The following is a 15,567-nucleotide window of genomic DNA, read 5'->3' as shown; positions in this document are numbered from 1 at the left end:
ACCTGTACCAGCCAGGGAGCAGCAGTATACTTGTTTTGCGCTTAGTTTTGAATCTTGTTTCTGGGTAATAACCGAGTTATAAAGACCCCCTGTTTGTGTGAAACCTCTGAAACGTGCGCAAGCCCACCATATATAGGGACGCACTTAACCCAGAGCCTATTTATTTTCCGGCTGACGTGGGAGCGAGAGAGCGCAGGCTGAACTGTTGGTTGGGCATCTCTTCTGTGTGCCGGGGAGTAGAGGAGAGAACCTACGGGGATTTGAAGACATCTACGTTATTATATTTTCTATCAGGACTCTAGACTCATTTTGGCTCATCTGTGGACAGACTACACACTCACTCAGAGCGATGACTGTACTGAATTATCCACCGGTTTTCTGTGATTTCTCCAGCGAAGCCAGATCCACCACCACCACCCGCCCTTAAAATAAAGCTGCTGTGAAACAAGTCAGCATCATTGCCGTTGTCTAACAGCTGGGATTTACACTTTACAATGTCTTGAGACGCGACGGGGACGCTACAGAGATGATGACAGTGAGTATCGGCTCGTTTAAATGGCACTGATGTTGCACCCAGGGTACTTTTAGCTCGTCTGCCAGGGTAGGTTGTATTATTGCAGGCGGTGACTTTAATTTTGACCGATAAGAGTGTATCGAATGGGGGGCGGGGGGCAGAAGGTGTCAGTCTGGTCACAGCTGTAGTGGGTCTCATCCTTCGTGTCATAGTGTGATATTGGGCGTTTCTGTCACCGCTGTTGCCGGGGGGATATCAGTTTCCTCCCGGGACTTTTTGGGAACATTACATCATAGGAGTAGCCTGACAAATACGCACGCGCATTATCCACATGTTTACAACCTGAATAATGTGTCAAATGCCCTCCCCATGCAAATCGATTACAGCCTATATGATGGCAGATGTCATCATGCAACTGTCATGCGTGCAGAAATGCCGCTTGGAATGCACTCGATGCACGTAAAGGCTGGGCGTATGCGATGATGTCCCCTTGCAAACCGCCCAGGGAACGACGGGCAGAGTTGTGAAGGGTAGTCTTACATAAATTAGACGCCCCCCCGCCCCCCCCCCCAAAAAAACACCCGCCTGGATGCGGGGTGGGGATCTGTGCAGCTGTCAATTTGCATGTATTTTGTGCCAAATCCAGCCTGTATGGTCCGCCTGCGCTTCGGTTAATCCCACAGCGGATCAGCTTTATGCTCCAGCCTGCCGTCTCTCTATCTCTCTTTCTCTCTCTCTCTCTCGCTCTCTCTCCCCCTCTCTCCCCTACACAGACACTTTAAATGATTACATTATTTTAATCGGGCTCATGTGACCATCATGCATTGACGCGATAATATCTGGAAAGCAAGCGCCGTTTGGAGGCTGCACAAAACGGCACTTCCAAGAAAGGATCGGTGACCGAGATTTGAAACGCGATCGCAGCCTGGATACTACAGCTTCTACTTTTAGATCTTCCTACTTTGGAGAGAAAACCCACCCGGTTCCTGAATCCGAGTTTTTATAGCAGGGTGACAAAGCCAAGATGACAGGCTGGTTCACACACCACAGGGACTGGTGACCGTGAAGTGATCCAGCGCGTTTGATGAGCACGTCGGTAAGGTTGTTCCCCGCTGTACTGATATATTAATATATTGCACCATAAAATACAGAGCACCCATTTCCGAGCCTAAATATTGCCCTTTACAAATACGCATAATCGTGACCCCGGTCATTTTGCTGTAAAATACCGGCTCTGAGAGATTTCAGAGTATTAGGCTACAAGTAGGCTGGTAATGTTGTGTGCCCTTAAGTCCTCCCCCTTCAGTTATAAACCTACAGGGGCTCCTGGATTTTTTCATGTAAAAAAACCCCACAGATTGTTGAAAATTATCCCAAGGAACTGGATATGTGGTTTTAACCTGTTATTACTGTCTAGACTGAGGGGTAAAAAGCAAAACAGTAATCATACCTTCTGGCACTGATCAAAGTTATGAGGGAATAAAATAACACTGAAATGTATCCTTACCCTGGAGGTCCCAATACCCCAGTCGCAATGTAATATGTTACTAATGCTTTTCTGAAAATAACAGTGTTTTAACTATCTATGACATGTCAAAGCAAAATGTAGCGTTTGTGGCCCCATTTGTGTAGCCAGTCCCATCTTCTTCCCTGCAGCAGCTTTGCTTGTATTCTCTTTGACCTGTTAACATTTCGTGGAGAAATGCAAGTTCCTCAGCATAAAGTGGCTTATGTCTCTACACCGCATCAGCAATTCGTGTATCTAGTGTCCAAGATGCTGAGTCATATTGCTTTGCCAAACAGAGATATTTTCTGCATTTCCCTTTGACGTCAACAGCCGGTGTCTGCACAGGTGTGGTCTAGTAGCCATAACTCAAGAAATATTATTTATTATCATTAGAATAACACTGTATGTATTGCAGTTCTCGTGTAAGAGGCAAAACTATTGTAAGTCCTCCTGGTCTTAACCAGTAATCAGCAATCTTCATAATTAATTCCTTTTCCAGAACAACTCATAATGTGGATCAGGTAGGAATGTGTCGTTAATTTCTCTTTGCCCTGAGAGAAATCTTGCTGCTCCTTGCTTTTCATTAACTTTTAAAACTGGTGTGAGGCACTATGATAATGCGCTCCTGTGGAGAAAAGACTGATAACTCCGCCAGAGAAGGCTCAGGTCAGGTGGAGATTTGTGGATGGTTGTAAACAACACGGACGTTTTCATTAGCTGTGAACTAATCAGTCAGGCGGTGATTGGGGGCTCTGCAGGAGCAACAGAGTCAAGGTTAGACAACAACTCTACTCATCTGACCATGTCACAGTTTGGTGTGCTGTGTATTGACATGTCAGTGTCACTCACTCTCACCCCTCATAACACCCTGTTCTGTCCCTGTGGTGCTGTGCAGATGTAGCAGTGGGTGGTGGGATAATATTCTGACACATCCTACCACACAGACTCCGCCTTCGCTTTGTGCGTGTTAAGTGTTGCCCACACACACACATATTCACCAGTACAGAGGAATGTATAATCAGTTAGCATTGTCTAGTAAGACTGGGAAGTTTTGGAGCAGTACAGTTGTAGGCTATAGCAGAAGGCTGGACAACAAGTCCAAGAGAGACAGTCACTGCAAAATTATGCGCAGAAAGGAAGTTCCCGTGGGACAGGAAGTGCTTTGTGGTTGCTGGTCTCAAACCACCATACTGGTGTGACTAATCAAAATATACACACTTCCCTAAATTCTCTTTTTCTTTTCCTCTTCTTCCCCATATTTTCTTTCTCTCTCTACAACTCTTGTTCTTTCTGCATACATGTTCCTCAATTTCACTCTTTTTCTCTGTTCCTTTGTCATTGCAGGATTACCGGGAGGATGGCATGGACCTGGGGAGCGATGTATCCAGTCGCTCCAGCTCAGAGTCTAATTCCAACAAGGTTACACCTTGCTCCCCTTCTCTTGACCTGGCCACTTTAGAGGACTACAAATCCTCCCCCTCTCTGGACCTGGTCACCTTAGAGGACTATGAGGAGGATGAGGACTACCAAGAGTATAAGAAGAAGGTGATAGAGGAGTGGGAGAGCGAGTATGGAGAGGACTACACCTCTCCACAGCCTCCTAGTCAGGAAGAAGGCGGAGGAAGCATTGTTGGGGTTGACGGCCTTGGCGAAGGCTACAGGAAGACAGTAAACAGTCGCAGCCTCGCTGAAGAATTCCAGGATGTGAAGACCGTCCCACCCCTCCCGGCCCCCAGCGAACGTACTGCAACCTCAGTCGCAGTTGTCCCAGATGAACTGAAACAGAACGGCAATCTCATTTTGCCCAGGAGCAGCCAGCTCCACTCCCCCGGTACACCACAGGGAGGCACAGGGACTCTCAAGCCCAGCCACCGCAGCTCCAGTCAAGGCAGGGGGAGCCGCAGCACTGGCGGAGGTGGCGGTGGTGGAGGAGGAGGAGGAGGCAGTGCAGGGACTGGGGGAAGGATGGGGGTTTACAGAGAGGAGGAGGGTGTAGAGGAGGAGCCTCTGCCCACCATGGACTGGGCAGCCCTGGAGAGACACCTGGCTGGGCTGCAGTGCAGAGAGCAAGAGAACCAGAACCTCAACCATAACCAGAACCACAACATGGGCAAGACCAACTACACCTCTGTAAGTGTCTATGGATTTTTCTTGTTTTTATTATATGTTCCTGTGGGTTTTTTAAAGTTTTGAGCTTTTCCACATGTGTATATCAAAGGTTATCTCATACGTGTTTCTGAGTTTTCCCATGCTCTGGTGGGCATCTGTAATTCGTGTCAGAGGCACCCTGGAAACATGAGGTTAGGTCAGCTGAAGTAAGGAAGAGGGATTAGTGGCCTAATGTAGCGCAAAGCTATGTGGCCCAGCTATTAACTTGACCATCATGGAAATCTGGGCTACATTAGTGCACTGATTCAGAGAACCTCTGTCATACAGTGCAAGCAAACTGGACTTAGGTACTCTCAGAACTGTAGGTATATAATTTTTGTATTAGTAAAAGCTATCATAACAAATCATTGTTATTATTTGATGACTTTGGACAGGTGACTTATACAGCAAAGATTTATTGCTGACCTTACAGTCTTGTGTCTGTTAAATCTATTTTCGTTTGATATCTGGATGTCCTTTGTTGTGTCCATGTGGTGTTTCTACCAGAAGAGGTCAGTGTTGCATTGACATTCTGCAGAAAGCTGCTGAAAGCCTTTCATGCCACACAATCAGCTACAGTACTAAATGCTGTTATGATTCATTTACAATTTCATGACATCACTGAGTTTAAATCACAGTCCCAGCCAGAGTTTTATGGTTTATTATTAGTTTGTGGGTCCAAAAGGGTGTAGCTTCAAGGGTGTAGCTTCAAGGGAGGAGCAGAAGAAAAGTGTTTACAGCAGCCACAGTTTCAGTGCAGGCACTTTGCTCTTATGTCACTGACTAAAACTAAGCAAGTGTGTGTTTGAGAAAAGGGGGTTGGTGTTCTCTTTTGGTATACAAGCACCAAGACACTTTCTTCAGTGCACACAGACAATGGCAGCAACCAGTGCCATTGTGAGTGTGTTGTGTGTCTTTGTTTGTCCGTCCTGGAGGGCCCCTCTGTCTGCCTGAGGCATGTCAGGAATGCAGAGGGAGAAGTGGGGGATGAGAGGAAGGAAAGAGGGAGGAAAGGACAGGAAGATGTTATCTTTAGGACCAGGCAGTTCAGGGCCACATGGCTCGTGTGTTTGTGTCAATGTTCATTACCTGCTGTCTGTCTTAAATGAGAAGGTCACCTCCTGGTTCGCTTTAGTCTGGGGAAAGTCTGCGCTCTATACGTTTCTCTCTCTCTCTCTCTTTCTCTCTCTCTCTCTCTCTCTCTCCCTCTCTCTCTCTCCCTTTCTCTCTCTCCCTCTCTCTCTCTCTCTCTCTCCCTCTCTCTCTCCCTAGGCAGTGGGATATAATTGACCTGGGTGGAAGAAAATCTCTTTGAATGCACACATTCACACACATGCTCTTCACCATAGACTCATTCTCGGACTCAGCTGGTGTGTTACCTGTGTGTACATGAAGGTACTGTAGACTAGGCTGGATGTGGTAGATAGAGATAGCCTTCTCCTGAAGTGCCACAGCTTCCACCTGTCTCTCCTATTATAAGGAAAAATCAGCCCTAAGAAAAAAACGGGCCTCAGAATATGATGGCCCTGAGTAGATAAGAAATTGGAATTAGCCATGTAATCCCACCTGACCAGGGAGCAGAGGAGATATACCAGAAAGAGAGACACAAGCTCATATCCCGGACAATACCACTCTTAAAATCATTTTAGTGCTGTTGCTACTTCTGTAGAGGAAAGACCATCATATCAATACAATCCATTACTGAGTTTCTGATATGTACTTTGACATTCTGGTGTATTTAGTCCTATATCTGTGCTACCACATATGGTAAAAGAAGACAATGCTAGTGCTGACCCTCCGCTCAACTGCTAAGGAGCACAAAAGCAGTCAAGTAGGAGACATTCCCACAAGACATTCCAGGTGTCTTTATATGTCAGGAGGCAACTGAGTTTCTTAACTCTTTAATTTGCAGGACTTAGCAGACACCCTGGAGGAAATGGGGGCTGGAGCTTTTAAAATGTTGTTAAATATTTAGACATCCACTCAGACGGGGTTCATAAAGGGGTCTGTCTATCTGGGATGTTGATGGGGTCCAGAGGGACAGAGATATTCATGCTTTAGAAGAGCTTCTAAAGCATCTGTGCTTTCAGAAAGAAACAGTGAAGCTAAATAATCTGTAGTGGTCGCTAGAAGTGCCTGGAGACTGGTTTAGTTGGTCTCCAATCAGACACAGTAGCTACAGTACAATACATACACATCACTTAAAATGAGCTGTAAACCAGACACACAGCGCATCAGACAGGATACACATGCACAGTCACTATCATTAAGACATCTTCCCCCATTGGGGTTGTCCCGTCCACATCTCCATGGCAACAGTCCCTTTTGCATTGTCTGGTCGATGACAAGGTTGAATCATAGTAGAGGGGAGCCTGCCTGAAAAGTTCATTTAGCTACATTTAAAAGAAAAGTTCGACATTTTGATGAAAAGATTGATACGTGAATGATAATTTTGAAGCCAGCAGTAGGTTATCTTAGCATGGCATAAAGACTGGAAACAGGTAACCTCGTACTGTCCAACAATACCAAAATCCACCTGCTAGCTCCTCTAAAGCTCACTTGTTAACACTTTATATCATGTTTGTTTAATCCACACAAAAACCGAAGTGTAAACACAACAAGTTACGGGTTGTCGGATTATTTCCTGTGTTGTTTTCTACACAGATTTAGATAAGACTACATATATTTTAAAATGTAAACATGAACCTAGCAGATTTGCATTTATTTCTTGATATTTCTTTGTGCTGTAGGTCTAGGTCATCTACTTGTAGATGAACCCGGAGTTCTTTGGCAATGGCACTAGTCTGTGCCATAAAATCCTTCACTTGTGTTGTGTTATGTTGCTTCATTTTTGTATTAATGAGCCAGTCATATTGGTGCAGGTGTGTTTTGTTAGGGTGTGGTGGCTGCTGTAATCTCATCATCTGCCTACAGGCTGTGGGTGTGGGGTCAGGAGGATTCATGAGGATGAGGGGCATGCTGACCTGTTCATAATTTGTTTCTAATGAACTCTGGAGTCGCATGGCAGAAAGGGGCCCGCAGGGACCTCAAGTACACTAGGGGTAACACTACCCCTAAGCCTCAATTTAGCTCCACACCCCTGAAAGGGAAACAATAATATTATTCTTCTGAGTCTGTCTTGAACTGAAAAAGGCAGAGGTGGGGTCAGTCTACATGAGTGGCTATCTCTACGTACATGTGTGTTGTCTAAGGCACATACTGGAAAAGAATTAAATCCATGCCTACAGGCTACTTCTTTTTTCAGTCTGTGCACACACTCAGACTTACTCACACAATTTAAAAACACCCCATGGGAAAACTGTGGTTAGTAAGATATGGGACTGTGCTGAGACCTGCAGCACCACTCCTACTTTAAAAGTGCAGAGAAGAGCTCTCTTTCTCTCAGACACATACACACACACACACACACACACACATCTGCTGTACTCTTGATCTCGTATTTGCTGCACATGTGAGTTCATAGTTTTTTATCAAGCACTGAACAAATTTGTACTTCAGGCACATGTTCACACACTGAATCACGTACACCTCATGACATGTCTGAAATCCATAATACACATATTCATGCAACACAATAAAAAGATTAAGCGTATTGCCCCTAAACACACCACCAACACTTACATCTTCTCCTTATACACTAAAAAAAACACAACACCTGTGCATGTCAGTAACAGCAGTGTTTTTCTCTTATATTTTAGCACTGCATGTCCTCTCAAATATTGTCACTTTTTTAAATGTGAGCCCCACCCCATCTGGATCAGTTGAAAACAATTTAGTGAATAGCCCCTGATGATGTAACAATTTAAACCAAAAACCTGTGTACAAATCTGGACACATGGAGTTTGGAAAGGTCTAATGAAAAGACTGTATCATGTTGCATTATGGGACATGGATGATCCTTGTTTGTGGAGCTTGACTTACAATAGGAAATTAAAGTATATGCCGGCCTCAGCTGCATCAATTTTGACCATCTTTTTTTATCTGTTTCTTGTGAGCCTCACTACTGGATGCAAATGCAATACATAATTATGTAATTTAAAATGGCATTTAACAAAGTTACCACATAATTGATGTTACATGTGAGATTACAAATTGCCAAGTCTGCCTTGTAACAAATTGGAAAGCTTCTAAATGTATAATTTCTGTGCTACAGATGTGACGATTTACCTTTGTCTGTTCCCAGCTGTAACCAGGAAGTAAAAGGTCAACGAGCATGTACTTAATAGGAAAGTGCTGCTCAAGCACACCGTATCATATAAACAGCAAAAAGGCCACAAGCCGAACTGAACTCTAGTGTGGAGCGCTTTGCCTCAGAAAAGTACTTGAGGGCAGTAGAAAATAAAAGGATGAGAAAGAAGCAGGGAGAAGTTAGAGAAAAGAGCAAAGGCAGAGAGAAATTTCTCTGTGTGTCTCTCTCTACTCTGTGCTCTGGGATTATGTACAAGATCAACAGTTGAACTGTGCTTGCCACCCTCCACTAACTACTACCTTCACCCAGTACTCAGACTGTGCTATGTAGAGGGAGAGAGGGCAACGTTAGGAGAAGGAAGAAATTGTAGGGTTTGAGAGGTCTTGAGTACACTTACAGTGGATATAAATGGACACAAACAATGAGTGTAAAGTAGTCACATTAGGTGTTAGGTCCTGCATGGGGAAACAAACGGGGGAGTGATAGGTGGGATCAAAAAGAATCTGTGGAGAAGGAGGGAGGTGAGAGAAGGTTTGTGCGGTTAGAGTTATAGTTTGAGCGAGCCAGAGGGCAGAGAGTTGGAGGAGTAGATACTCAACGTATACAGTATATTGGTAGGAAGTGGGAGGTGGCTTCAGATATGGGGGGCAGGGCTTTTGCCAGGTGTGGAGAGAGCCCTGTGAGGCTCTGGTGTCTGGTTCAGCCCCCTAGGCTTAGCCACTGTTCCTCGTGTATGTGAGTGCGCGTATGTGCCGGTACCAGCCGAAACACGCCCCAACACCACAACTAACACACTCTTCTTGCATGCACTGACTGCACTGCCTCTGCTTTAGAGTCAAGCAGTTTTCTGTTAGTCCACGCACACACATCTCTCTAAATCAAAGGATATCTTTTTCTTCTCATGGTATCCTGACAGTCCGTGAGTTTTGTATCCTGACAGTCCGTGAGTGTTGGTATATTTTATTTATTTTTTTCCTTTTCTCTTTTTATCAGTGGAGTATTTTTCATCTCAGCTTAACCTTGGATTCCTCACAGCAAGTCGGGCACTTAACTCAGGTAAAACAGAGTATGACCTCTTGGAGAAAAAAGTGTGCTTTCTGAGCAGTTTGTCAGAACCTTTTCAACATGTACATGCACATGTACATGTGATGCGGTTGTAGTCAAACAAAGCCAAAGCTATACAAAATTCATACAAAATTCACTTGTTTCACAAAACCTCCAAATGTAATTACAGCCTAGGGCACTACAATTCTCTTCTGTGACATGTTGTCTATTGAGTTTGTGTGTAACAGAAAAGTTAAATATGTAGAGAATGGAACATAAAGTAGAACCAGCTGCACATCCGTCAATGCATCTCAATTTCCTCAGAACTATGTTCTGTATGACCTGTTAACAAAGAGCAGGTTCATGCTGGCAGGACTCTGACCATATGTGGGTTTGTACTTGGTAGCCCTCTATTTTTTTTCCTTTATGGCAAAGTAAGAATATTGCAAAATATCCAGTGCATGTGTATTTGAATCCGGTTTTAAATAAGCAAAGCTTTGTACTATACACCTGTTTTGAATGTTGAATGAACCTTGAGGTGCAGACAAAGTTTGTGAAACACCAAGCCGAGCTCAAAGAACTGAAAAGAAATTTTACACTTGCACACACCACAAAGACTGGCAACTGCATATAGATTTGACAGGAGAGTGTCAAATCCAACAACACAGAAAAGAAAGTAATTATGTTTAGAGGGTCTTCTTATATACAGTCACAATTCAAATTGAGAATAAGTCAGACAGCATTGACCCTAATGGCCTGCTTGACTCTCGGCTTGGTTGAAAAGTGAAGTAATTTGAAAAGTCAGGTGGTCTGCTATGCTATGTTTTGCCTCGAGGGGGTATGCATATCCACATGTGAAATCAAAACTGTTTAAATTGACCTGCTGGCTGACAGGTATTGTCAAAACGTCCTTCTTGCAAACTACATACAAACTGTAACCAGGGGAAACACAAATGTCAGAGAAAATACCACGGGTTATTAAGTTCAAGACAGGAGTGGTGCTGTCTAAACTGCTCTTATCTGGTGTCAAAGTACAGTTTAATCAGCTGCCTGATGATAATCTCTCCTCGTCTGCACAGGTAAACAAACACAAATACATACACACCAATTTGTATTGATCAGATATAATGACACTGTAGTTGTAGATGAACTGACAGACAAGTGGACAGACAGGTGGAAGGTTACTGAGGATTTCACCTATGCTTGTGCATTTAATAATCTAGAGTCATGTTCCCAAGGCAAGCCAGCTGCATTGTGGGTAAATCAGATAGGGATGCTGCTATAATTGGAGATAAAATAACAATGTTTTCGGTGGAAAGGTATAGCCTACAGCTACACATTCCACCAGTGTTTGTCTGGTTGATCATCTTGATTGATACACAAAAGCTCACACAACACACCCTTCCTCTGATTCATTCAACCGTGATTCACAAAGGTCTGAGAGTCAAACCCCTCTTCAGCATGTGTGATATCCTATCTGGCATGGAAGTCATCTTAGGCTTATACCAAGTCTCAAACTCATATTATTACACAGTTCTCCACCTTTTTCTCTTTTCTTTTCTTCTTCTTTTCTTCCAGACATCCACTGTCCTTCACTACCATTCCCACTCCTGTTCCCTGCTAATTGTCCTATTCCTCAAGCTGTCAGGAAGCATTATAGCCTAATGTTCTCACAAATACAGCAGGAGACCATTTCCCCCCCTCCTCCTGGCTCCCCCTCTCCACCCTATGAAAACTATCAAAGAGGGGCGCAGGCTGTGAGTGGCAGAGCGTGCTGTGGAGGAAATGGGGATTTATGTAGCAGTGAGGAGACGGCCTCTAATGTTATAACTTCATGTCAGTCCTCATACTGCACAATCACTACAGAGCAGGGCCGAATACACACATACAAACACACACGGGCCGGCTTTAGAAGTAAGAATGGAGATTTAAAAAAAACAAGGTTTATTGCAAGAGGGCAACAAAAAGAGAGTGAGAGCGAGAAATTGAGAGGGTTTATGTTTTCCAAACAGTGAAGGATTTTAAACTCCAATCCATCACCTGTCCTGTCTCTTGTCGGCATATAAAGGGTTGAGTCAGACACACACATAGTGGCCTGTGTTTGTGGTGAGTGTGTGTGTGTGTGTGTGTGTGCGCTTGCATGGACATGTGTGCTCCTTTGGGTGGAGTTTAAACACGAAACACTAGTCTTTTCTACTCCTAATTATAGAGAGTGCATGTGTGTTTATGTGAGAGGTAGAGTGGGTTGTGAACTTGGTCTGTTTATATCGGGGCTAAAAATACAAGGCATGTCATGTCTACACACCCACACAGACCCTAACAAAATGAGGGTATTTTTACCTTCATGTTTCTAGCTCTGTCTTATCTAAGTTGTTCATGTGACTGTATGTGCTTGTGTGTGTGCATATGAGACACAGAGAGAGAGAGAGAGAGAGACAGTGACTTTGTGCCAGGTCATGCAGAGAGCTTCATCTGTTGCTGAAGAGAACAGAGCACAGAGCACTTTTATCTCCTCACATACCCAAAACACAAGAATAATCATTCCATTGGCAACCAGTGCCTGAGATGACATCTTCATATTGCTTGTTTTGTCCAACCAACAGTCCAAAACCCCAAAATATTCAATCAACTATCACATAAGAAAATCATCACATTTGAAAAGCTTGTACTAGTGAATGTTTGGCAATTTTTCTTGTAAAATAGCTTTCACGATTAATCTATTGTCAAAATAGTTACTGATTGTCCTGGCAATTGACTACATTACTAACCTAATCCGCAGATTATTTTCTTGAATACGCAATCATTTTGATCTATAAAATCTCAGAAAATAGAAAAAATATTTTGTCTTGTCCAACCAACAGTTCACATATTTTCATTTTACAGTCCTATATAAACAAATGCAATCCTCATATTTGAGAGCTGGAATCACAGAATGTTTACCATTTTTGCTTGAAAAGTGGTAAACTATTTGTTAAACAACTAACTGATTCATGGACCAATCATTTAAACTGTCTACTAATTGTTTCAACTCTAGATTAAAGTCAGTTCTTTCCCACAGTTTTGTGATTTCCTGTTTGCTTTCCTAAAATGTATATCTATACTCAAGACGACAAGAAGCATATTGAAAAAACCGAGTCTGTCTCAGCAGCTTATTATTCTTATTATGTGACTCACACCTCCTGTTTCTTAATGGGCTTTGTCATTGCACAAGTGTAATTGGTGGTCAGATAGACATTTACTCAGTTGGTACACAAATTTGTTGACGCATTTAAAAATGTGAAACAAATATTAATACAGACTGCAGGTCACAGCATGCTCCGTCTTTCCACCACCAACTCTAGACAGTCCTCATTAGAGCAACCTCTGGTGGCTGATCATAAGAGCGAGCACACACACACACACATGCACTCCCTGGCCTTCCACATCAGTTCCTCGCTGTCAGAGCGAGCTCATTACCGCCAGAATCTGGCCCTCACACTGAGCCAACCTGCTTTGCTATGCAGTGTTTTTACACTGGCACAAAATGTCAGCTCACTGAAAGCATCTGTGCTCCCCTCTTCCTGCTGAGAAGGAGAGGGAGGCAGAGGAAGAGAAAGAGAGGGAAGGAGGAGGAAGATGGAGGAAAGTGGTGAAAAGAAAGCAAATGTAGCTACACTGAAAGGCCAGAGAGAGAGGAGGGAGGGGTCGATGGCAGGGAAGCTAAAAAGAGAGAGGGCAAGCTGTTTGTCAGTGAAAGGGAGGAGGCGTCGCAGCATGACTGAGAATGCTGTTTTTTCCATGTGCTGTACAGAGTGTTGTGGTGTTACCGCCTACAGTATCATTTGTAGCTCTCTCTGTATCCCACTAGTCGAGTACAAAAGAGTGAACCACCATGTAATTCACTCTGTTATTAGCAACTTATGATTAGGTTATGTTATTTCTGTTTGCGTCTATAAATATACCCACGTTGCAGAGTTAAACACACAGAGCCCCATATGAGGCCCAGTGCTCAGCGTACAGTACAATAAGAAGAGTAACACACATAGCAGTAATTTCTCCTGCTCCGTGCAGGCATACATTACATGCTACTGTTAAAGTTTGGCATTAGAATCAGCATACAGCGGTATAACAGGAGAAAGGCACTATTTGCTGAAATCTACTTGTCTTTTAGTTCTTAGATTTACACCACCCAGACGAAAATCTCATAATGTTGTCAGTATGTGGGAGATTAAACTGCAGTCTTCCTGCCTGTTGTCTCCTCCTGTCCGTAGTTAATGATCTTTGTTCTGAGTCTTCTTTGTGTTGATTTAGGCCACTTACATAACTACAGTTGTTGGAGTTTGTTTGCTGTGTCTGTTCTTGGAGCTTATTATTTAGCTATTTACGTTGGCTAATGTCAGGGGATATACACTATGCAGTCTGGGTAGTGTGAGATATTGTTTTCTTTTCTAGTTTGGATAAAGAGGTGCTGTCTCTGTCTCCACCTGTGCTGTGACTCAGATTGTAACCTTGACAACCGTGTGAAGGTCAGCGGGGGGGTGTCTTCAGAGTGACTGCTGCCATGGTGATAGAGGAGAGAGAGGCGGGGTTGCTGTGGCTTCTTGTATCAAAGCATGACTCACAGATGTTGGACATCAAAGTTTTTTCTCCTGTGTACATGTGCACATGCACTATAAAGACTTATCAGTACTATGCATTTAAATTCAAAAGGGAGACGCGTCAGGCTTTAATGCGTGTGAAGCTGTAAAGATGTAATGCTGGAGCTAGTACATGACCTCGGTGACTCACTACTACAGGAAATTGGCTTCCATTTTGATGTCGTTCAGTAGTTTGCACAGAGTTGTCTGACACATCAAAGTGTTTAAACCTGTTCCCAACAGCCCCACTCAAAAGTAGAGTGAAAAGACTAATGTCATAAAGAGAGGGTGGTGAGATGCGATGAATCACACAAATGGATATAGCTGCACACACTTTTGAAAAATTTGAAAAATTTCTCCTCAAAAACGTTCAAGGTATTGCCCTTGTTTGTACACATGAAAAGTAAAGAAAGTGCAGTAGTTGTGTGGTGAATAAAAAAAGAGTGATTGAGTGTTGCTGACAATCTCGCTTCTGGGCACCTGACCAATAACTGCATGAAGTCTGCATGTTTGTCACACTTTTGGACGTAGCATACAAACACCTTTAGAGAAACTCAGTTTGATTCTTGCCACCAGATTTAAGGGTCTTCATATTAAGTTGTTAAACTTCTTGTCCTATATATACAGGTGCTGGGCATATAATTAGAATATCATCAAAAAGTTGATTTATTTCAGTAATTCCATTCAAAAAGTGAAACTTGTATAATGTATACATTCATTCCACACAGACTGATATATTTCAAGTGTTCATTCCTTTTAATTTTGATGATTATAACTGACAACTATTGAAAACCCCAAAATCAGTATCTCAGAAAATTAGAATATTGTGAAAAGGTTCAATATTGAAGACACCTGGTGCCACACTCTAATCAGCTAATTAACTCAAAACACCTGCAAAGGCTTTAAATGGTCTCTCAGTCTAGTTCTGCAGGCTCCACAATCATGGGGAAGACTGCTGACTTGACAGCTGTCCAAAAGATGACCATTGACACCTTGCACAAGGAGGGCAAGACACAAAAGGTCATTGCTAAAGAGGCTGGCTGTTCACAGAGCTCTGTGTCCAAGCACATTAATAGAGAGGCGAAGGGAAGGAAAAGATGTGGTAGAAAAAAGTGTACAAGCAATAGGGATAACCGCACCCTGGAGAGGATTGTGAAACAAAACCCATTCAAAAATGTGGGGGAGATTCACAAAGAGTGGTCTGCAGCTGGAGTCAGTGCTTCAAGAACCACCACGGACAGACGTATGCAAGACATGGGTTTCAGCTGTCGCATTCCTTGTGTCAAGCCACTCTTGAACAAGATACAGCGTCAGAAGCGTCTCGCCTGGGCTAAAGACAAAAAGGACTGGACTGCTGCTGAGTGGTCCAAAGTTATGTTCTCTGATGAAAGTAAATTTTGCATTTCCTTTGGAATCAAGGTCCCAGAGTCTGGAGGAAGAGAGGAGAGGCACAGAATCCACGTTGCTTGAAGTCCAGTGTAAAGTTTCCATAGTCAGTGATGGTTTGGGGTGCCATGTCATCTGCTGG

General features: G+C 43.4%; 2 protein-coding genes across 2 annotated transcripts in view; both read left to right on the top strand.

Moving 5' to 3' along the window:
- The first annotated feature begins 299 nt into the window (after positions 1 to 299).
- LOC123986120 (schwannomin-interacting protein 1-like) lies at positions 300 to 4,017 on the top strand. The gene is made up of 3 exons (XM_046074213.1): positions 300 to 535; positions 3,366 to 3,936; positions 4,001 to 4,017. Exons 1-3 carry the CDS (start codon positions 527 to 529, stop codon positions 4,015 to 4,017), a joined length of 597 nt encoding a protein of 198 aa, XP_045930169.1. The 5' UTR covers positions 300 to 526.
- Positions 4,018 to 4,027: 10 nt separating this feature from the next.
- schip1 (schwannomin interacting protein 1) overlaps positions 4,028 to 15,567 on the top strand; it is a 40,047-nt gene continuing 28,507 nt past the window's right edge. The window contains exon 1 of the mRNA XM_046074560.1: positions 4,028 to 4,151. Coding sequence (XP_045930516.1) covers positions 4,038 to 4,151 — 114 coding nt within the window. The 5' untranslated portion in view covers positions 4,028 to 4,037. The remainder of the gene's footprint in view (positions 4,152 to 15,567) is intronic.

Source organism: Micropterus dolomieu, linkage group LG17, assembly GCF_021292245.1.
Source record: "Micropterus dolomieu isolate WLL.071019.BEF.003 ecotype Adirondacks linkage group LG17, ASM2129224v1, whole genome shotgun sequence".
In the NCBI taxonomy this organism is placed as follows: Eukaryota; Metazoa; Chordata; class Actinopteri; order Centrarchiformes; family Centrarchidae; genus Micropterus; species Micropterus dolomieu.
This window is presented reverse-complemented; position numbering and strand designations above follow the sequence as displayed.